Genomic DNA, 24,013 nt, shown 5'->3' with positions numbered 1-24,013 from the left:
AGATTCAGGGTCTTCATGCTGTCGGTGGCAGGAAATAATGGAAGACTTTACATAGCAGAAGTCATGATCAGACTTTGTTTCTGAAAGGTCATGGATGTGGCTTTGGTGGGTTGAGGAAGGGAAATGAGGTGTCCTCTTCATTTCCCCAACTCCTGTCAGTTTATATGTTTTAACTGATGAAATATATTCACATGTTTGTGTGGTTGACAGACTAACAGGTCTAATTATTATTAACTATTACATAATAGTCCCTAATTATAAGAATAATGGCGCTACTCCAGCTGCTAAACCACAGTAAGCTGGTTTCTGTCCCCTGTCATAGCTCTTGTCATGGTCATCCGTGTCCACCCTGTGGGCTCCTCCCTGCACTCATGTTCTTCAGCCTCTCAGCAGCATGGCACACAAGCCACCATCTTCTCCTTTATCATTTCCTCCTGGCTTCCCTCACTAGTTTTCTTCCTCAAACACCTTGCTGGCACATTTGCTGTCTTACTACTGGATGTCATTGGGCTCTGGGGTTGAGTCCTTTCTTTCTAGCCAGCACGCTTTCCTGAGTGATCCCTTCCCATGCCAGGGTTTAGTCCATCTCGCCTTCCCTCTGCAGTGTGTGTCCTGACTACCTCCTCAGGTGGAGACCAGGAAGAGAGCTCCTGTCGTGTTTATACTGGGCCCTGACATCTTACTAGAACCATCTATGGCTCTAGTCAGCAAAATAGTGGCCCCCGAGATGCACTCTTCTTGTGGATAGTTTACCTTTGAGGACATCAGAGACTTACTAGACTAGATTAAATGAAGAATCTTGAGATGAGGTAAGTCTGGGTTATCTGGATGGACCTATGCCACCACAAGGCCCGTTTCTTTTTGTCCTTTTTCTTTTTCAGTTTTTTTCTTCCTCTCTCTTCCTCTCCTTCCTCCCCCTCTTACTGTCCTGGGGATTAGACCTTACAGTTGCTAAGGAAACCCCCTGCCACTTGAGCCAATCCACAGTGCTACAAAGGTCATTAAAAGAGGAAGGCATGAGAACCAGAGTCAGAGAAAGATCTGAAAATGTGATGCTTTAGGCTTTAACATGTTGCAGAGCCCAGACCTGCTAGGTCACTTCCTCCCTCCACACGGAGCTCTCCCCTAATGCTCCCCAATGCAGCTCATTCATACTCCTGTATTCACTTATCACTGCCTGCCACCTAAGTGTTTCCTCTGACCAGCCCTGCCTCACAACCCAGTTGGACTGCGTCACAGCGTCCTGTTTTATTCCCTTCTCTCAGAACTTGTCACCACCTGATGATTTACTTCCTTATCTATCTCTCCCACCAACCAGTGAGCCCCAAGGTTCTTGCCCACTTTATTCACCATATAATTCCAGGCCTGGAACAGTGCCTGGACAGCACATGAACTTATGTCTGTCATGTGGCTTGAATGACACCTTGAGCAATGATGGGCTGATCTGCCACAGGGCTGAAAAGTAGGAGGCCTGGTGCCCCTGGGCTCCCAAATTAGGTCACCCTTCAGCATCCCTCTCTCTCCCCAGACTAAACCTCAGCTTGGTCTGATGACCCAGCCCCTTGTTTTCTGTTCCCCACAGCAGGTGCACTTAGCCAGTTTCCCCTAGATCACATTTCAGGTGCAGGCCTAGAGCAACCTCATTTCTCCTCTTGAGACTCTGTCCAGGCTGTTTTCTCCACCTGAAGCACCTTTCATACTACTCTTTAGGAACCTTCCCAAAGCTTCCTCCAGCCCTCCAAGGAGAAGCCCACCTCCATCCCAGCTTTTGCTTTCCACTTGGGCTGTGAGCTTCCAAGAGACATCCAGGAGCTATTACATATTGCAGATCCATGATTACCATTCGTCTAGCAGTCATGCAATTCAGTGACCTGTGTCCAGTCTAAACCACCGCTGTTTCCCACCCATTTGATTTCCTAGCCAATAGTCTCACACATTGCTAATTTAGTTATTGATTGACTGATTGATTGCGCCAGTACTGAGCTTGAACTCAGGGCCTTGGCTCTGTCCCTCAAGGCTGCATTCTACCAATTGAGCCACAGCTCCACTCCATTCCTGGCTTTGGTGATAAAAGATGGACTTCCTGTCTGGATTATCTTCAAACCGTAATCCTCAGGGCTGGGAATATGGCCTAGTGGTAAAGTGCTCATCTCGTATACATAAAGCTCTGGGTTCGATTCCTCAGCACCACATATATATATAAAAAGCCGGAAGTGGCGCTATGGCTCAAGTGGCAGAGTGCTAGCCTTGAGCAAAAAGAAGCCAGGGACAGTGCTCAGGCCCTGAGTTCAAGCCCCAGGACTGGCAAAAAACAAAACAAAAACAAACCATAATCCTCAGATTTCAGCCTACTGAAAGTATCTACGATTATAAGCATAAACCACACATGCCTGGCTTAACTGAGGCATTTCTGAATCTCCATGGAAAGGCTTGCTTTATGTCCCACCTCACCCCTTCTTGCAGTCACAGCCCAGTATGCCATCAGCTCTAGTCTGCTATATGTTAGAAACTAAGAGTGGGGTTGGAAACATGGGAGAGAACGAGGAAAGGGGTGAATTGATCAAGATGCACTGTACTCATAGATTGATATGTTGAATTAAAACCCCTTTGCAGGGGCTGGGAATATGGCCTGGTGGCAAGAGTGCTTGCCTTGTATACATAAAGCCCTGGGTTCTATTCCCCAGCACCACATATATAGAAAACGGCCAGAAGTGGCGCTGTGGCTCAAGTGGCAGAGTGCTAGCCTTGAGCAAAAAGAAGCCAGGGACAGTGCTCAGGCCCTGAGTCCAAGCTTGGCAAAAAAAAAAAAACCTTTAAAATATTTTTGTGTGTGTCAGTTATGAGGCTTGAACACCAGGCTGGGATGCTGTCCCTGAGCTCTTTTTGCTCAAGGCTAGTGCTGTACCACTTTCGAGCCACAGCTCCACTTCTGGTTTCTGGTGGTTAATTGAAGCTGAGTTTCCTAGGGACTTTCCTGCCTGGGGCTAGCTTCAAACCCTGATCCTCAGATCTCAGCCTGCTGAGTAGCTAGGATTACAGGCATGAGCTACTGGCACCTGGCTAAAAATAATTTTTAAATATTTTTTAAAGAAAGAAGGTGAGAAAGACAGGCCACACACAGCTGTTCCTCACGCCCTGCTCCTCTGCGGCCTGGGCCAGCCAACCAGTGCAGTTCCTGTCCCATGCTTCAGGCCCCAGGCTCAGAAGCCCCACGTCCACCACATCCTCCTCCCACCATGTGCAAACCAGTGAGACAAGCCCTGCCTCAGCAGACGCCCACCAGACTCCACCACCGCAGACTTCTAGCCCTCTGTACACATCTAGCCCTTCAGACACACACACCTCTCATTTGCCTGGACAATTTGGTTTCTAAAAAAGAGATGGTAAAGGCCGGGTACCAGTGGTACACACCTATAATTCTACCTACTCAGGAGGCTGAGATCTGCAGATGGAGTCTGGAAGCCAGCCAGGGCAAGAAAGTCCGTGAGACTTTCATCTCCACTCAATCACAGGCAAAGCTGGAAGTGGAGCTGTGGTTCATGTAGTAGAGTGCTAGACTTGAGCAAAAGAAGGTCAAGGACAGTGCCCAGGCCCTGAGTTCAAGCCCCAGGACCAGCACACACACACACACACACACACACACACACACACACAGAATATACTAAGGTATGTGAGGCCTAGAACTGGGGAAACACACAGTAAGAAGGTTAATGGTAGAAGGAGCTTCGGCAGAAGATGGTCACAGATCACTGACTAAAACCTGCTCATGTCAGGTGCCAGTGGCTCATGTCTATAATTCTAGCTACTCAGAAGGCTGAGAGCTGAGGATCTAACCTAGGCAGGAAAGTCTCCTGCCCTAAGCAAAGTCCCTGAGTTCAAGCTCCAGAACACACACACACACACACACACACACACACACACACACACACACACACACACACACACACACACACCCTGCTAGTGGAAGGAGCATAAGTCTGTAGCCTTAGGCAGCACCATGAAAGAGCTCTCCATGTGGAGTGAAAGCCAGAGAGAGCCCATCTCCCCATCTCCAATGCTTCATTCAGCCTGAGCCTCCAGTCAGGAGAGATCCCTGTTGGTAGAGGTTTGCCTGGAAGCCTCGGGCTTCTGAGGGCTTTCAGGAACATTCTGTGAACATTCACTAGGTGCACACACGGGCTCAAGAGAAGTGCTTTTGTGTGTGTGTGCAAGTCATGTTAAGTGAGGTAAGCCAAGCTCAGAGAGACAAATGGCACACATTTTCCCTCATATGTGAAAGCTAGATCTAAACTATAACTGGACACTATAATTGATACAGGACTCCAGGCATTCTCACACAGACTAAAGGTGGATACCCTTAGGAGAGGAACATAAAGGTGTAACTCCTCTAAAAATTAAAAATGCTATTTATCCAAACCAATTCCAGGAAATGGAAACATGTTTTTGTTGTTGTTGTTGTTGTAGGTGGTGGTGGTGGTTGGTTTTGCTTTGGTTTTGTTGTTACTGTTGTTGTTTGTTTTTAGAGGGGACAAAGGGAGGATGCAGAAAAGGAGAGAGGAAGAGTGAACAAATTCAGTCATGCTATTCAGTGGAAAATGAACTGTGTAACTTGTGGGCAGAGATGGGAGGGGGAGTGGGGGGAAGCCGTTGAAGGGGTGACATTGTCCAAAGAAAGAAATGTACTCATTACCTGACTTATGACATGGTAATGCCATTGTACAATGCCTTAATAATAATAAAAATTATATTGGATATTTTTCAAAAACAACACAATAAGTCCTAATTCTTTTTTTTTTTGGAAGGGGGGGGGGCAGTCCTGGGCTTGAACTCAGAGTTCTGGTGTTGTTCCTGAGCTTTTTTGCTCAAGACTAGTGCTACTTGAGTCACAGCTCCACTGCTGGCTCTTGGTGATTAACTGGTAATAAGAATTTGACAGACTTTTCTGCCCAGGCTGGCTTCAAACCTTGCTCCTCAGATCTCAGCCTCCTGAGTAGCTAGGATTACAGGTGTGAGCCACTGGTGCTTGGCTTTCCAGCTCAGATTTTGCAGCACAAATCTTCCTGACAATCTCACTACCCCTACATCCAACCCTCCTTCTCTCCTACCTACATCCTCCATTTTCCCTCCATCTCTCTCAGCCTCAGTCCTAGGACATTCTGAGTAAGAAGTTTCCTCCCGGCCTTTCACCAAGCTGCTCTCTGCCTAGACTCTCCTCTGTCAGCCTCCTCTTGCTGCCTCCAGTTGTTTCCTAAGCTCTTGTGTAGGTGCCTTGGAATACCCCTGTTTCCGGTCCCAGACATCCCTAGCCACAGCTCCCATCACTTTTTTTAAAATTTAATTTATTTATTAATTGAACACAAATTTTTTTGACAAGGTGTTGTGCAAAAAGGGTACAGTTACATAGTAGGGCAGTGTGTACATTTCTTGTGATATCTTACGCCCTGTTTTTCTTTCCCTTCTCTAGGTCAGGTAGACATATATACAATATACAATGTATCAAGAACATATACAGTAGCCACGTGGCCAAGCCCAAGAAAAATCGCCTAGGGCTTTATATGTGATGTCGATATTAGACAATATGTCGACAGTAGTCTTATATGAATGTACATACATAGCTTTTGAGCTATTGTATTCCACTGAGAGGTTGATTTTTTTTTTTTTTGCCAGTCCTGGGCCTTGAACTCAGGGCCTGAGCACTGTCCCTGGCTTCTTTTTGCTCAAGGTTAGCACTCTGCCACTTGAGCCACAGCGCCACTTCTGGCCATTTTCTGTATATGTGGTGCTGGGGAATCGAACCGAGGGCTTCATGTATACGAGGCAAGCGCTCTTGCCACTAGGTCATATCCCCAGCCCGAGAGGTTGATTTTTGACCTTTATATGTTGAGTAGTTGTTTGGTTTTAGTTACATACTGTTGGGTCGCTGCCCCAATCCTGTGGGAAATACCATTTGACAAGCAGTTTTTGGTTTCACAGACTTGGTCTCTACTGTCTCTCCGTCTCCCTTTCTTTTTTTTTTTTGGCCAGTCCTGGGCCTTGGACTCACGGCCTGAGCACTGTCCCTGGCTTCTTTTTGCTCAAGGCTAGCACTCTGCCACTTGAGCCACAGCACCACTTCTGGCCATTTTCCATATATGTGGTGCTGGGGAATCGAACCGAGAACTTCATGTGTAGGAGGCAAGCGCTCTTGCCAGTAGGCCATATTCCCAGCCTCCGTCTCCCTTTCTTAACAGTCATATATCAGGGAGATCATGCCCCTTTGTTTTCTGTGTTCTAGGCTTGTCTCGCTCAACATTATTTGTTTGAGTTCTGACCATTTCCCTGCGAATAACAATATTTCACCATTCCTAATCGCTATGTAGTATTCCATTGTGTATAGGTACCATATTTTTTGGATCCATTCATCTGTGGAGGGGCATCTGGGTTGTTTCCATATTTTGGCTATTGTGAATTGTGCCGTGATAAACATGGAAGTACAAATGTCTTTTTGATATCTTGGGACTTGCTGTTTAGGATAGATCCATCACTCTTGTCCTTGTCTGATTTTTCTGTCCCCCTTCATGGATCCAGGAGCTCCCCAAGAGAAGCAGTGTCTCTCCAACCTTAACTGGCACTGAGCAGATATTCCATAAATATTTGCTGAATGCGTGCGTGGATGAAAGAACTGACTGCCCCTGACCGCCCCTGTTCCTAACTGAACCCCCGGGGCAAGCCCCAGCCCCAGCCCCAGCATGGCATTCTGCACTGCTCTGGGAAGGGAGAATCCCAGGAGCACACCATGCCAGCTTGGGAAGCATTTCATCTCCAGTAGTAGAGATTTAAATGATTTTTTAAAGCCGTTCACACCAATCAATACCAGCTACTTTAATCTTGGTATTTTGGAGTTCTCAGTTAATAAGCAACAGAAGCCCACTACTGACAATTAAAGCATAATTTTGCAGCACGTAATTTCCATCTTGTTTTTCCCCATTGCCTAGCGATGAATATTTATAGTTGCTCACTGTTATAAGCACTGCCACAATCAACATTTTAACGTGAGAGCTAGGGTTGTAGCAATTAACTACTAGAAAACTAGAAGTAGAGCTGTGGATTCAAGTGGTAAAGTGCTCTCCTTGAGCAAAAAAGCTCCGGGACCGCACCCAGGTCCTCTGGTCAAGCCCCAGTACCAGCACAATTTATTATTATTATTATTATTTAGTGCTAGGACTTCAACTCAGAGCCTCTTGTCCTCACTTGGCTTTTTTTCCTCTGAGGGTGGGCCTCCTACCACTTAAGCCACCTCCACTTCCCAACTTCCAGCTTTTTTTTTGTTTTTTTGCCAGTCCTGGGGCTAGGACTCAGGGCCTGAGCACTGTCCCTGGCTTCTTTTTGCTCAAGGCTAGCACTCTGCCACTTGAGCCACAGCACCACTTCTGGCCCTTTTCTGTATATGTAGTGCTGGGGAATTGAACCCAGGCCCTCATGTATATGAGACAAGCACTCTTGCCACTAGGCCATGTCCCCAGCCCCACTTCCAGCTTTTTGGTGGTTGAGTCTCATGGGCTTTTCTGCCCAGGCTGGCTTCAAACAGCAATCTTCAGAGCTCAACCTCCTGAATAGGCAGGACTAAGGAATGTGCCACTAGTGCCTGGTCCGAAGAGTTTCCCTAATTTAAGGGATATGACCTCTTCATCAGCATCATGAACACCCTCAACTTTACCAGATATGGCAGCGCTGGTCTCCAAGGGGGACACAGCTCCCTCCCCCACTGCCTGTCTCACCACATCCTTCCTCACACAGCTTGTCAGAATTGACATTTTTTTGCTGATCTAGTGGGTGGATACAGAGGATGTTCTCAAAACATAAGGTAATTTTTATTGAGCCTTCATTTGTCCAGAAGTTATGTGATGGTCTTTACAGGTTCATTATCTTGAGTAGTCTGCAACAACCCTGAGAAGTAGGGAAATGACCACCTCCATGGAGAGGGGAGGACTCACTCCTGGCTCAGCTCCTCCACGAGGCCACCAGGGACCACAGCAATTCTATGTGGAGCCAGTGGCTGATGGCAGTGGCCTCAACCTCCAGCTCTTGGGCTTCATGTCTTCAGTCTGCATTTGCCTTTTTTTTTTTGGTCCCTTTCCAAATATTCTACACTGACTACATTAACATAAAATCCCTTATGACGGGCTGGGGATATGGCCTAGTGGCAAGAGTGCTTGCCTCGTATACTTGAAGCCCTGGGTTCCATTCCCCAGTACCACATATACAGAAAATGGCCAGAAGTGGCGTTGTGACTCAAGGGCCAGAGTGTTAGCCTTGAGCAAAAAGAAGCCAGGGACAGTGCTCAGGCCCTGAGTCCAAGGCCCAGGACTGGCAAAAAAAAAAAAAAATCCCTATGACATTTATTTATTTATTTAGCCAGTCCTGGGTCTTGGACTCAGAGCCTGAGCACTGTCCCTGAGCTTCTTTTTGTTCAAGTCTAGCACTCTGCCAGTTGAGACACAGCGCCACTTCCGGCTTTTCTGTTTATGTGGTGCTGAGGACTCGAACTCAGGGCTTCATGCATGCTAAGCCCCATTCCCAGCCCATGACCTTTATTTTAAAGTTGTTTCTAAGTTCCCCCTTCTCCCAGGAAGGTGAGTGAGCAGAGGGTCAGGGGGGTCTGAGGACCCCACAGACTTGCCAGGGGCCCAGCTTCTCCACCTTCTCTTTCAGCCCTGGACACACTTCTGAAAGTGAAAGGAATTTTGCCCAGTCAGTGGGGTGGGGTGCCACAGCCTTTCCTGGGGTGTATGTACCTCGGGCTTCCTGGAAGCCCTCCCAATCCTCTCCTTCCTGCTCGCAGGCCCCAACTCACCATGTCTGGCCGGTGCTGGGATCTTGGTGCAGCAGGGAGCTGAGCACGAACGGGCCACCTCCCTCCGGCGTGAGCCAGGGCTGGGTTACATCCACATTGAAGGCAACAAGTGTGGCCCAGCCTGCGAGCAGAAGAGGAACATTTAATGAAATGAACACTTTGCTGAGGCCTTTACCCCCCAAATTCCATCCGATCCTGTGGAGTCATTATCTCTGTTTTACAGGACAGAATTGTGACCCTCTCACCCCCAAGGAGTAGGAGTGCATGAGGGCCCATCTGACCCAGAGCCTCTGATCCCCTTCTACACCAAGCTGTGTGGGCCGCAGAGCTCCTCCACAAGGCCTTCCCTGTGGGGCCACCGTCTACTTGCTCATGCCTTCTGCCAGCCTTTTTCCTGTCCCAAGAAGCTGATCCGTCACTGAGTCCTTCACCAAAGTTAAGAAAGACCACAAGCCCCCAGAGAGGGTATGACACGTGCTGAACTCCACTTCAGCTTACCCAAGAGAAAAGATAGGTCCTCAGAAACACCTACCCTAGAATGTTCTTCCACACTTTACTCATTTACAGTCCATTAATGGAAGAAAATACAAACTAATTGTGGATGTTTGTTCACCTAACAGAATGGGAATGCAGGAGGAAAAGGGAGGAACTGGCGGTACATGTTTTGTGTAGCGGGAACCTCAGAAGATCTTCACGCTGAGTGAAAAAAACATACTAGAAAGATATCCACTGTGTGGTTCCGTGGCTCTAGAACTAGCAACATTCAGCTATAGTAAAGGAATTGCCAGAGTGGAAAAGTTCCTTCATTGGGAAGGGACAGGAAAGAACTTTTAAGAATGATGAAAATGTTATATATTGACAAAACTTTGGATAACAAAGGTTAATGTGTCCAATTTATAGTCTCTCAACTTTTCTTTCCTTCTTTCTTTCCTTCTCTTTCTCCCTCTCTCCCTCCCTCCTTTCCTTCCTTCCTTCCTTCTTTTTTTTCTGATTCTGGGGCTTGAACTCTAGCGTGGGCAATGTCCCTTAGCTTTTGTTCAAGACTAGCACTCTACCACTTGAGTCACATACCACTTCTGGCTTTTTCTGCATAGTTTATTGGAGAAAAAAGTCTCACAGATTTTCCTGCCCAGGATGGCTTTGAACCATGATCCTCAGATCTCAGCCTTCTGAGTAGCTAGGATTACAGGCATGAACCACTGGCAACTCAGTTTTAGTTTTCTTTCTATATAGTATTTTCCATTCAAAATTGTGGGGAATTGAGTTTTACTCATAGCCCAAAAAAGGTTGTGACAGGGGCTGGGGATATGGCCTATTGGCAAGAGTGCTTGCCTCGTATACATGAGGCCCTGGGTTCAATTCCCCAGCACCACATATACAGAAAATGGCCAGAAGTGGCGCTGTGGCTCAAGTGGCAGAGTGCTAGCCTTGAGCAAAAAGAAGCCAGGGACAGTTCTCAGGCCCTGAGTCCAGGCCCCAGGACTGGCCAAAAAAAAAAAAAAAAAAAGGTTGTGATAACTTATCCTCCAATAAAAAAAATAGGACTGCCCACAGTATTCCCCTGAACTATGTGTATACCTTCTCAGTCTTGCTTTAAAAGATAATCCTCAAGATAAGCCCTGGTGGCTCATAACTATAAAACCAGGTACTCAGGAGGCTGAGATCTAAGGATCAAGATTTAAAGCCACTCTGGGAAGGAAAGATAATGAGACTCTTATATCCCACTAAACAGCAAAAAATCAGACTGGAGGTAAGGCTCAAGGGGTAGTGTGCCAACCTTGAGTGAAAAAGCCAAATCAGAGTGAAAGATGCTGAGGTCAAGTCCCAGCTGCAGCACAAAAAATAAACTACAGATAGATAAGTAGTTAGGTAGATATAGATAGACAGATAGCTATTTTTTAGGGCTGAGAAGGCAGCCTTAGCATGTGGGAGGCCCTAGATTTGATTCCAGTACCAGGTTAAACAAAACAACAAAAATTGGTTCTTTATGATGTGATGTCATTGCTTTATCTAAATTTATCTACTTCTCACTCATGTACATTACCCATTTTTATGAACCCATGTCTATTAGTTTTGTATCTATTTGTACTTTTTTCTAAATAAATTGGCCATGTGTTACAAATGTTGCTTCTCCTTGAGTTGCTTGACTTGCATACACTATTTTCCCATAGCTACAAGATTTTTTCCTGTATGTCTTTGAGTGTGTCTGCGTGAGAGTGTGTGTGTATGTGTGAGAGAGATGCTGCAGATTGAATGAAGAGCCCAGTGCATGCCAGACTGAGCTTCACTCCAGCTGATCTCCGTGGACCTGAAACACACCTTGATTATATTCAGAATTCTCCTGTGCACTTGGACCTGTTGCAGCCATCAGCCAATGTCCTCTCACTCAGCTCTGTTCTGACCTCATCCACCTGGAAACAGCTTAACATCCCACAAGTGGAGGTCAGTCTCAGACCACCTTCCACTCCAGTGCACATCAAAAACCCTCAGATGGGCTTGTCTGGCCTTAAGACATGGCTGCCACAACCCCTCCTTCTGTTCATTATATTTTATTTTTGTTGTCATGGGGATTGAACTCAGGGCCTGGGTGCTGTCCTTGAGCTCTTTTGCTCAAGGCTAGCTCTCTGCCACTTTGAGCCATAGCTCTACTTCTGTTTTTCTGGTGGTTAATTGGAGATAAAGGTCACATGTTCTTTCCTGCCCAGGCTGGCTTTGAACTGAGATCTCTGATCTCAGCTTCCTAAGTAGGTAGGATTACAGCCACCAATGCCCATCTTCCTATTATTTTTATTTTAGTGTGTGTGTGTGTGTGTGTGTGTGTGTGTGTGTGTGTGTGTCCTGGGACTTGAACTCAGGGGTCTGGACATGGTTCCTGTACTTTCTCTCTAAAGGCTGGTGTTCTACCACTTGAGCAATAGCTCCACTTCCAGCTTTTTGGTAGCTAATTGGAGATAAGAGTCTCATGGATTTTCCTACCCAGGCTGGTTTTGAACCATGTTCCTGAGATCTCAGCCTCCTGAATATCTAGTATTACATGTGAGCCACCAATGCCTGGGAGAGTTCAATTACATTTTTTTAAATTTGTTGTAGGGGTGGGAATATGGCTTAGTGGTAGAGTGCTTGCCTAGCATGCATGAAGCCCTGTGTCTGATTCCTTGGTACCACATAAAAAGAAAAAGTTGGAAGTAGTGCTGTGGCCTTAAGTGTTAGAGTACTAGCTTTGAGCAAAAGAAGCTCAGGGACAGTGCCCAGGCCCTAAGTTCAAGCCCCAGGACTGCCAAAAAAAAACATGTATAGTTGATGAACAGGGATGGGGTGGGGTTTACAGTTACACAAGTAAGGTAATGAGTACATTTCCTTTTTATCAGTGTTACCCCCTCCCTCATTTTCTCCCACTTACCATTCCCCACTCCCCTTCCCAGCCAGATTGTAAAGTTCATTTCCAATATACTGTCTAAGCTCAATTAATTTCTTAGAGTGGTTACATAACTCAGGGAAACAAGTATATTTGCTGATTTACTATAAGGGTTAACATAAAGGATCCCCATGAAGAGATAGATAGAGCAAGGCTTGTGGATGTTGCCCTCTCCTGGCACTCTGTCTCTGGGACCTGGCACCTATTATGTTGTGTGGAAGATCTGGTAATCTAGTTCTTTTAATTTTTTACTTTTGGCTTGAACTCAAGACCTGTATGTTATCCCCAAGTCCCTGAGATTTTTCACTCAGGGCTGGCACTCTACCACTGGAGCCACATCTCCACTTCCAGCTTTTTTGCTGGCTAACCAAAGATGAGAGCCCCTTGGATTTGACTGCCTGGGTTGGCATCAAACCACAGACTTCAGATCTCAGCCTCCCAAGTCGTTAGGATTGCAAGTGTGGGTCCCTTGTTCGGGATTTTCACGGAAACTGTATTATACATCCAGGACTGATTCAGTCATTGGTCATTGGTGATCAACTTGACTTTCAGTTCCTCTCCCCTCCTTGGAGATGGAGAATGGAGCTGAAAGACCACCCAGCCCTGTAATCCTTGCTTGCTTCCTATGCGGAGGCCCATCCTGAGGCTGCACAGGGGCTTCCAGCTCCACTCCAGCACTGGCTACAGAACGCTTCACTGGGGAAATTCCATGATATAAGGATTTGTATGTCAGCTAACAAGGAACAAAAGTCAAACATATGAATGGAAATATGCACACATACATACACTTATGTGTTTGACTATATATGCTATAGTATATTACATATGTATATTTTCATAGTCTTATAGTAGGCATCTCTTTTATTCTACTTTCTTTGTATCATTGTTTGCTTGGAATATTTTTTTGGGGGGGGAGGCCAATTATTATTTTATAATTTGATTACAACCAATTTTGTTGGCATTAAATTAGAAGCATTTTAAATTTATGAAAAAATGGCTATACCAAAACCAGCAATTATGTTTGGTAAAAATGGGAATAGTTTTCCAATAATTACAGATTAGATGGCAGAAATCAATTTAAGGAAACACAACCTCATGTTCACAATGATTGTGCCACAAATTTAAACTTCAGTAGTGCATTAGTAAACTTCACATTTAGATTTTCACTTTGAGATTTGACAGCTGTTTCTTAGAAAAACAGTACCATGTGCAAATAAATCAGTCTTCCATGTGCCTTAGCACATGAAATTTCTCCACTGTATATATACAAAACACCTACCACGTTGGCAGGGCAAAATACATAATTTCATAACAAAACTATAATGTACCTCTCAAGTATGAACAATATACACATAATACATGGTATACAGTATTTACAAAATATAAAATATAATACAAGGTGTTTGTATGTAACTTTTTAGCTCATCTTGTGCACTGTGTGTTGCAACAAGGCAAATTTCCATTTCTGTACCTATTTTAGAGTCCAGAAATTTGGGGAATACTGTTTTATATATATATTGGAATGTGAACTCTTTAAGTTTGAACTTTCAGGAGCGTTTTTAAGTGCATGGCCATCAGCTCCCTATTGGGGTTGGCATTCTTAGCAGTGTTTCCCATCCAGTGACTAGGAGGCTTTTTGGAATAATTTTTTGTTGACTCATAAAAACATGCACTGGGGCTGAGTGCTTGCTTCGTATACATGAGGCCCTGGGTTCAATTCCCCAGTACCACAGATACAGAAAATGGCCAGAAGTGGTGCTGTGGCTCAAGTGGCAGAGTGCTAGCCTTGAGCAAAAAGAAGCCAGGGACAGTGCTCAGGCACCTGAGTCCAAGCCCCAGGACTGGCAATAAATAAATAAATAAATAAATACATAAATAAATACATAAATAAATACATAATAATAAAAATAAAAACATGCACTGTAATGAAAGTCACCTACAATTGAGCAGAGAAAAAATGGTCAGAAGGGGCTGGGAATGTGGCTTAGTGGTAGAGTGCTTGCCTAGCATGCATGAAGCCCTGGGTTTGATTCCTCAGTACCACATAAACAGGAAAAATTGGAAATGGTGCTGTGGCTCAAGTGACAGAGTGCTAGCCTTGAGCACAGAGAGGCTCAGGGACAGAGCCCAGACGTTGAGTTCAAGGCCCAGGACTGGCAAAAAAAAAAAAAAAAAAATGGTCAGAAGGAAAATGATGGGTTTTTGTTGTTGTTTGGGGATTTTTTTTTTTTTTAAGAGCGGAGCCAGGCATAGTGATGTATATCTGTAATCCCAGTACTTGGGAACTGAAAGAAGGAGAATCATGAGTTCAAGGTCAGCCTGAGCTTCATAATGAGACCCTGTCCAAAAAAAAGGAATCCAATGGAACCAAGAGGGAGGTCCCCTGTGAGGGGGTCTATGTAGGAGCTGGCAGGATGTGCTGAGATGCGTCCCACCTTGGCTATGAAGGCAGAAATGACAGTCAGTAGATGTTTAATGAAGTTATTTTCAGGATAAATGTATAAATGAATAAACTAAACTTTAATATAAAGAGAAAAACTATTAGTTAACATAATTTATAGTACCCATAACATTGGAAAAAGAAATTCTTCTGGCAAAGTACAATTACTCATGCTATTTAAAATTGAAGATTTTCCTTGAGGATTCTCTAGTCAAGGCAGAGCCAGGCACTGGCGGTTCATGTCTTATGATCCCAGCTACTCAGGAAGGTGAGCTCTGAGAATCAGGTGTCAAAGCTAGCCAACAAATCTAAGACTCTTATCCAGAAAAAAACAAGAAACAACAACCAAAAAACTGGAAGTGGAGGTGTAGCTCAAGTGGTGGAGCTCCAACCACAAAGCTTGAGGCCCTGAGGCTAAGCCCCAGTATTAACACAAAACAAATAAATCAAAAGCACACAGAAGTAACCAATACCAGCCTTGTGTTCCTCAAGGCTGCAATTTGTGTCTTCCCGCCAAGCCCCAATGTCAGAGCACAGAAAATATGGTAGCTGGACCCAGAGTTTCCCTTGTTTGGTGGTCTCTGGGAATTTCATTATTTAAGTGCATGTGTGTACCATGGGGTTCAGGACACATTACTCCAAAATATGACTGCAGTTATGCTTTCAGTCTCTTCTCACCCCACTGCCTACACACCATCTGCCTGCTGCCTGCTTCCAGGACTTGCCACATCGTTCCCTCCGCCCTCATGCTTCCTTCCTCACCCTTTGCCTGGTCTCCTGTCCTCCTGGCCCTGTGCAGACACCCTGCTGTCAATCTAGATGCTGAGCAGCGTGAGCAGGTCGGCCCGAAGCCCATTCACACACCCACCCTGTAGCATCTGACTCTGACTAAATCCCTTCTCAATCAGCATGATTTGAGATGTCTGTCTCCCCAAAATTGTGATCTTGAGTCATCTACAACACCTCAACCCCCAAATCAGCTCAGAACAGGACTGGGCCTAAAGGGGGAGGGGGGCTTGAAAATGCCAGGATGGGCCAGAGAGCCCTTCCTTGCCCAGTCTCATGTATTTTGCTGACTGCCAAGTCTTGGTGGAAAGACCCGTGAAGGGAGTAGGAAAGAGGAGGAAAGGCAAGAGACAGCCGCAACCACCCCGTCAGTGCAACTGCCGTCTCCAGCCATATGCTACAGGATATGGCTCAGAGTTTGAGCAATGTGCTCCTGGACCTTGAGTAAACTGAGTATTTGTGTCTAGGGCCAGGTTGTTCTAAAGTCTTTGGTAAAAGCTGGAAGCCGCTGGGTGCTGGTGGCTCACATGTGGAATCCTAGCTACTCAGGAGGCTAAGATCTGAGGAATGCAGTTTGAAACCCTGGATACGAAGGTCCATGAGACACTTACCTACAAAAATCCATCAAAAAGCCAGAAGCAGAGCTGTGATTTAAGGGGTAGAGTGCGCCTTGAGCACAAAAGCTAAAGGACAGTGCTTAGACCTTGGTATTAAGGCCAAGGACTGGCGTGTGTGCGTGTGCGCAGACACACACACACACACACGCTGAAATATCTGTTGATTAATAGAGATCAAGGGGGATCTCTAATGGCCTCCAGGGCTGGCTACAGCTCTGTTTTCTGGCAGCTCACTGAGTTAGTGGAGATCTGGATTTAGAGCTGAAAACTAGGTCAACGAGAGCAAGCTGTGCTGTGTGGGTGTGTGGGGTATGGGGTGGCATGAGAGCCGGTGTGGGTGTGTGCGCGTGGGGTGGCAAGAGAGCTGGTACAGGAGCGGGTGCAGTGGTGTCTGAGTCTGGCTGGCATGGCTCACTGCTCTTGACATTTCACTTTTGCCTGGTTGCTCCCTTGGTCATATAACCTCTTCCTTTGCAATTTCCACAGAGACTCAGAAAACAGCATGGGCCCCAAGGGCACAGAGTCTTGAGTTCAAATCTCTGATATGCCACAGAAGGACCTTGGTCTGTCACCGTTCTTTAGGGCTGCTTGTGAGGCCCAGGGTCTGCTGCTGGAAGTCTCAGTGAGCGCATACGGGTGTGAGCCGCATAGCCGCAGAGGAGGGGCTGTCAAAGCCCAGCCTCACTTGCCTCTGCAGACTGTCAGCTAAACCAGCCTCAGCCACCACGCTACCCGCAGCCTGCTCCCAGCCACAGGGCAGCTGAGTCAGACTGAAGTGCCCCCAGCCTGCCAGCACCCCTGCCTGCCTCACCCCGTGTTCTATTGCTCTGAGCACCTCCTGCCCCGTGTGTGTGTGTGTGTGTGTGTGTGTGTGTGTGTGTGCATGCGTGCACGCGTGTGCTGGTACTAGGGCTTAAACTCAAGGCCTGAGAGCTGTTCCTTAGTTTGCCATTTTTGTTTCTCAAACCTCAAGGCTGGCATTCTAAGACTTGAACCATAGCTCTACTTCTAGCTGTTGGGTAGTTAATGGAGAGCAATGAACCTCCCGGACTTTCCTGCCCAGATTGGCTTAAACTGTGATCCTCAGTCTCTGAGTATCTAGGAATTCAGGTGTGAGCCATTACACTCAGCATGATCACTGTCCTCAATAAGCTGAGGCCCAGGGGCACAGTTTGCCACATTTAAGTAGAAGCTGATGTAGAAGTAAGCTTAGCTTTAAAAAGAATAGTATTATGTCATTAGCAAGGAAATAGATGGACCTAGAACAAATCTAGTGAGATAAGTAAAGCTCAGAGAGACAAATAGCATGTTTTCTCTCATATGCAGAAGCTAGATCTAAAATACTCAGGACATGACAAATCATACAGGACTCTAGGTGTTCCCACACAGTGAAACCAAAGGAGGACGCATTAGCGGAGGAACATGAAGGTGCAATGCCTATGTGCATCAGATCATACGAAATAGTATTTATTGAAATGAACTCCAGGAAATGGAAACAAGAGGGCCTTTCTTTGTGGTTGTTTTTGCTTTCTTTTCTTTTTGTCTGTTCACTTATTTATCTTGGGAGAGTACGGGGAGGCACAGGTATGGAGGGACAAAGGGTGAACAAATACAGCAGTGGAACTCACTAGACACTATGTGGAAAATGAACTATACAACTTGTGGGTGGGGACAGGAGGGAAAAACTGGGAGAGAGCAAGGGAAGGGGTAACATTGTCCAAAAAGAAATGCATTCATTACTTGACTTGTATAACTGTAATCCCTCTGGATATCACCTTTAATAATAGCAATAAAAAATAAAAATTAGAAAAAATAGTCTTAGATCCAGGTGGTCTAGAAGTCCCAAAAGGCTTCGGAGAGGGTTCCATGTCAGAACCACCTGTGGATCCTGCCTGGCCAGCAGCCCATCCTCGGCCCCGAGCCTCATGCCACGGGCACCGAGTCCTCTCCCACCTTCCAGTGCACCTGACACAAGATGGCTGCAAGCACTTGGCACAGCTGTGTGTGGGCACCATACTATGCTAAGTCCATGTGGAGTTCCCATGCCCCCCCTTCCTGCCCTGCCAGCCATAACACCCTGTGCAACACACATCACATATACCTCACACACAGACATACCACCCCATACAACACACACCACACATACCTCACGCATGGCCATAACACCCTGTGCAACACACACCACACACACCTCACAGCACACACCTCACACACAGCCATAACACTTTGTACAACACACACCACAGTCATATGCCTTCTCTACCCCATATACACCTGTACCTGACACAACATACTCATCACACACTATACCTATACACCAATGCACTCCACCCAGCTACCATGTGTACCACATACCTCTTATACACTGCACACCTCTTACCGTATAGCACACCTGCATCTGAGTACAGCATGCATACCCATGTATACCTGTACATCCCACATAGCCCCATGTACACACACACACACACACTTCCTACACCCCATGTGACTACACATAGCCCATAGACACCCATATTCTCACACATTCTATACTCATAGCCCCACCCCACCCCGCACCTGTGTGCTCCACACATGCCCCATATGCAATGGTAGCCCTCATACAAGCCAGTTTCCCAGATGCTAGAGATATGGGGTTTCTAGCCTGCATCCCACCCTCCTACTCACCCATAAACACCCTCCTCTGACAGGTCCCCCCTGCTTAGGCTGTTGCCAGTGCCTGAGGAGAGTTTTCTGGGCCTTTTTCTAAGTCTCCCAGCACCAGCCATGGGAGCTCTGTGGGGTGAGGGGCCGCTGTGTGGGAGCTGCCTTCTCAGTGCACAAGGGCCCAGGCAGGGATGGTGCCTTCTGCCAAGGCCCAGCAGGTCCGGGCCTGGGAGGAGCAGGCCCCGCAACTTCCATCTTCCCCTAGCCAGGTTTCTGCCTTTCCTGTTCCCTTGCATAGGAATCCCTTCTTTGCTGTACATTTGCTGAGGATCTCCTGAGTCTCTAGGGCCCACCTTGGACACCAGAGGCCCCACTTCTGAGACCTAGGCGGCAGGTGGCTTCCCACTTCCCAGCATGCTCCAACAGGGCTATTTTGGGTTGGAGCCCTCAACAGCACAGGCCTTGGGCTCTGAGGTTCCTTTTTGCTTTTGAACCTCTGTAGGGTTTCACAAGCTGATTGCCTGGTTCCCTTCTCCACATAAACATGGAAGTAGACTCGGGAGGGAGAAGTGAGTGGCTATGGCCACAGAATGAGTCAGGGCTGAGGACTGAGCCGGGGCAGGTCACAGGTCCGCAGGGCATGTGGGGGTTGGGAAACGGAATGTGAGCAGCTCCAGCTCTCATTGTGTCGGTGTACCTGTGTCTAACTCTCTTAAATCACCTTGGAACACTTGTCTCCTGTTTTCTTTTTTTTTTTTAAATTATCTTTAGTTATACAAAGGAGTTGCCATTTAACAAAGCAGTTGACAAGCACAAAGCATCTTGATCAATGTCACAACATTTAACATTCTCTTCCTGTTTTCCTGTATGTGATGGATAGGATTGTCACTCTGGTGGGGGCCTGGGAAGGTAGATCAGAACCAGGCCAGTAGTTCTGGATTTGCAACCACTCTGGAAGGCCCAGGCAGGGCCCGGGATTTAGAGCACTGGGCCTGCACTTATAGTCTGAGGTGTGTGTGTGTGTGTGTGTGTGTGTATGCGTGTGCACAGGCACACACATGCTCCAGTATTGGGGCCTGAACTCAGGGCTTAGGTGCTGTCCCTTAGTTTTTCTGCTCCAGGTTAGCACTCGACTACTTGTGCCACAGCTCCATTTCTGGCTTTTGGTGGTTAATTGCAGAAAATAGTCTCACAGACTTTTCTGGCCAGGCTAGCTTCAAACCTTCATCCTCAACCTCCTGAGAAGCTAGAATTACAGACACGAGCCACCTAGCCACAGACACCTGGCTACAGTCTGAGTTCTTCACACTCTGCCTTACTCGTTTCTTTTTTTAAAATTTGTTTTGTTTTTGCTGCCAGTCCTGGGGTGTGGACTCAGGGCCTGATCACTGTCCCTGGCTTCTTTTTGCTAAAGACTAGTACTCTACCTCTTGAGCCACAGCTCCACTTGGCTTTTTTCTATATATGTGGTGCTGAGGAATCGAACCCAGGGCTTCATGTAACCAAGGCGAGCACTTTACCACTAGGCCATATTCCCAGCCCCTCCCTTGCCTGTTTCTCAGACTCCCCAAGAACCTCAGGACTCAGGACATATCACCTTTTCCAGGAAGCTCTCAAACACGGGTCCATCTCCAGGTTTCGGGACCTCACAGTACAGAGCAGAGCTCAGCGTCATTTCTCCACCCAGATGGAGCTGCTTTGTGCTCTGGTCCTGCCCCACCTCCAGTACAGCCAGGCTTTGATGTGAGTGATTTCAGTGGAAGTCTCCCTGTACTTTCTCTGTCCATCAGCCTGGAAATTAAGTGCCCACACCTCAGTGGGGTAGGCAAATGGCACACACTGGACAAGGTGCTGAGATGAGGGGTGGATGACCATTGCTAGGGTCCAGAGTGAAGCTACTAGGGTTGGTGTCTCTGGCCATTGAGGACCCTAGGCCAGGATGTGGGGCTGAGGCAAGGTTCCCCAGATGCCCATCCTCTACCTTGCCAACATTTGCCCCCAGTCTCTTGCTAAGGCCCCCATCCTCCCAAGTCCTTACCCTCATTAGCTGCTCTGCTGGTGCTGGATAGAGTGGGGGCACTACTAGCCTCCAGACCCTGGGAATTCATTTGCACAGGTCCAAAACCCTGTCCAGATAAAAGCAGGCTGGATGGAAAGCAACAGGGTGGCAGAGCTCTGGAGTCTGAACCATGGTCCTTCAGTGGTGAATATAAAGCCTCAAAGGCTCTTCCCAGAGTCTGGAGAGTCAATCCACCAAGCAGGAGCACTTCCCTGGGGAAGCACCTTCTTTGATCTGTACCCCAGACCCCCAGCAGACACAGACATGGTTGTGGGGACAGTGGTCCAGGGCAGTGGGTAAGGTTGACTTACCAGCCACGAAGAGAATGTGAAAGAGCCACATCCTTGCTGGAGAAGAGGCAGCAGGGAAGAGCAGAGTGGGATGTCAGCAACTGGCCTCAGTGGGAGCCCAGCTTCCCCACCTCAGTTGGGGGCGGGGACAGAGGCACCTACACACACATTGGCCCACAGGCAGTGTGTGGCTTTCAAGTGCACAGCCAGCATGTGGCTTCCCTTGCAGCTGCGGGTTGGGACCCAGAACCTTGCAGACACCTGCAGCTCCATCGCTCAGATTTCCATCACTCAGAGTTGGGCTTTGGCCAGGGTTAGAATCCTGGCTGTCCTTGGCAGATGCTGGAAGTGCAGGAACAACTATTACCTAGCCTGTTGTCCATATCCATATGAATTCCGGGTCTCCTGCCCTGCCCCAGAGTTCCCAATCCCACACTTCAGCTCGCCAACAAGTTCAGGTCTCCATTACCTCACTCATGGCGAAGAGGACCCCTCCCTTACAAAGTGCCTTACCACCAGAAACTGGGGTCCTCTTCCTGCTCCTGGGGCTGTAAAGGGCCAAGTGAGCAGAGTGACCCGTAAGTTGGCTAAAATCACTTCCTTGATCCAATCAAGGCTGGGTTTGCTTCCAAGTCTTAGCATTCAAAGCTAAGACTCCTTCTGCCCTCCATTGATGTGTACACAGTGCGCACACACACACCTATCTGAGCTACAGGCCTAGCAGCAGGGCCAACTCCCTAGTGTTTCAGCACAACCCTACAGGTTGCATCCCCATTAGGGGCTGTCATATTCATATTCATAGGTCAACGGAATTCCCTATCAGTCAGGTGTGCCCATGTGACTAACAGCACAGTTGCTCCCCAGGCTGCCACAAATATAAGGAGTTCTGCCCTTATATAAGGAGCTCTGTGGAGCTGGGCACAGTAGCACATACCTATAATCACAAAACTCAGGAGGCTGAGATGGAGGATCACAAGTTCAAAGCCAGCCTGGGACACATAGTGAGAGCCAGTCTCAGAGACAAAACAAAAACTGTGGAGCTGAGCTGCTCTACATTACACCGTGTAATTCAGTAGCCATTAGTCACAAGTAGCTGATGAGGCCCTAAAATGTCACTGACACAATGGACAATCTTTTTTTTCTGTGTACATCTGTACATTTACAATGGACAATCTTAATTGTATTTAATCTTAAGTTCAGAAAAGCAGGTGTTACATCTCTCCTGGTTAGATGGGCATCGGTAGCCTCAGCACATGCTGAAATGTTAGTGTACAGTTAGTGACTGAATAACTACATGAAAATCAATTTTTGATTTTGCTTTTCACAGGGAGCACTTGCTTGGCCAACAATTCTGTGAAGATTCCATGACACTTCAGTTTTGCATCATCTGCTTTGGTCTGACAGAATACTTATGAGGAGACTTTAAACAATTACTGGAGTAGAGACTGTAGTTGCTCACTTCCCCTGTACACTACCCTACAGGGAAGCCACACAGCGGAACAAGGCCCTGGTCTAATGGCCTGCTGGCCACATCACAATCTGAAGGCTGCGTGTCCACATCTTCCCACCCCTGCAGGACTTGGAGGCTGTCCTCCTGAGTTCTAAGGTCACTGGGTAGAGCCACAGAGCCCCCTCTCCCTAGCAATGGCTCAGAAAGGAAGAGTGCAGTCCAGTATCCCAAAACATAGCCTGGGTAGGGCAGGGTTAGGACCCAGGATAGATCACACAAGACTTGCTCAAGAAGCCAGATGCAGTGGTTGGAGCCAGGCAATGTCAATGACCAGAGGCTGGACAGGCAGCGCGGTCATTCCCTCCGTCTCTGTAGCCCTCCCACATCTATCCAAGACATATCTATCCAGGCTCGTCACTGCAGGAGCATGCAGAGGGGCCCTTTAAGCCCATCTGATGGTGACACTTTCGCCTTTGTTGTGTGATGTTCCTGCTGGACAGTATCCTGTGCAAGGTTGAGAGTTCAGCAGATACAGGCTTAAAAGAAATGTGAGGCTGGGAATATGGCCTAGTGGTAGAGTACTTGTCTCATACACATGAAGCCCTGGGTTTGATTCCTCAGCACCATGTATATAGAAAAAGCCGATGGGCTGGGATGTAGCTCAGTGGCAAAGCACTTGCCTAGCAAGTGCAATGTCCTGGGTTCAATCCCCAATACCAAAAAAGAAAAGACAAACAAAACAAAACAGAAAAAGCCAGAAGTGGCGCTGTGGCTCAAGTGGCAGAGTGCTAGCCTTGAGCAAAAAGAAGCCAGGATAGTGCTCAGGCACTGAGTTCAAGCCCCAGGATTGGCAAAAAAAAAAAAAAAGAAAAGAAAGAAATGTGAAAGGAATTTCCCACCTGATTTTATTTTAAACAAACGTAAAGGGATCAACTTAAAGGGCTACACCAACTGGACTGTGCTCTTCAATGTCAACCATACCAATGCTCATGTCTATAATCCTAGCTACTTGGGAGGCTGAAACCGTTGAGGATCATGCCCTAGGCAAAAAGAAGTTTACAGAATGCCTGCCTTCTCAAGCAAAAGCTGGACATGGTGGCAAACGCCTGTCACCCTTGCTTAGATGGGGAGTGTCAAACTTCAGGCCAGCCCAGGTAGACTAGTCCACAAGACTCCATCTCAATGGAAGATGGGCATAATGGCTACAACCAGAAGCCCAAAATAGGATCACAGTCCAGGCATGCACCTGGGTAGGAAGTAAGACCCCCCCCCCATCTCAAAAGTAAACAATGTAAAGAGGGCAGGAGGCAGGGCTGCCTCAGCAGTACAGTGCCTGCCTAGCAAGCACAGGCTCTCAATTCAAATCCCAGCACCACCTAAATAAATACATGTATGTCAGTGTCACCATAAAAAAACAAAGGCTGCACAATTATTCCAGATTAAAGGAAACCAGAGAGGAGAGGCTAAAGGCAGTCCAGTA

At 47.1% G+C, this 24,013-nt stretch overlaps 1 protein-coding gene across 1 annotated transcript in view; it reads right to left on the bottom strand.

The window, feature by feature from the left end:
* Nucleotides 1–21,197, bottom strand: part of Itgae (integrin subunit alpha E) — a 64,092-nt gene extending 42,895 nt beyond the window's left edge. Inside the window, exons 1-2 of the mRNA XM_048366257.1 lie at nt 21,105–21,197; nt 8,834–8,954 (exon numbers count right to left, since the gene is read on the bottom strand). Of these exons, the coding sequence (XP_048222214.1) occupies nt 8,834–8,954; nt 21,105–21,135 (152 nt within the window). The 5' untranslated portion in view covers nt 21,136–21,197. The remainder of the gene's footprint in view (nt 1–8,833; nt 8,955–21,104) is intronic.
* Nucleotides 21,198–24,013: the final 2,816 nt, after the last annotated feature.

Source organism: Perognathus longimembris, chromosome 17 (genome assembly GCF_023159225.1).
Source record: "Perognathus longimembris pacificus isolate PPM17 chromosome 17, ASM2315922v1, whole genome shotgun sequence".
Classification (NCBI taxonomy): Eukaryota; Metazoa; Chordata; class Mammalia; order Rodentia; family Heteromyidae; genus Perognathus; species Perognathus longimembris.
Note: the sequence above shows the minus strand (reverse complement) of the source record. Positions and strands in the feature narration are given on the sequence as shown.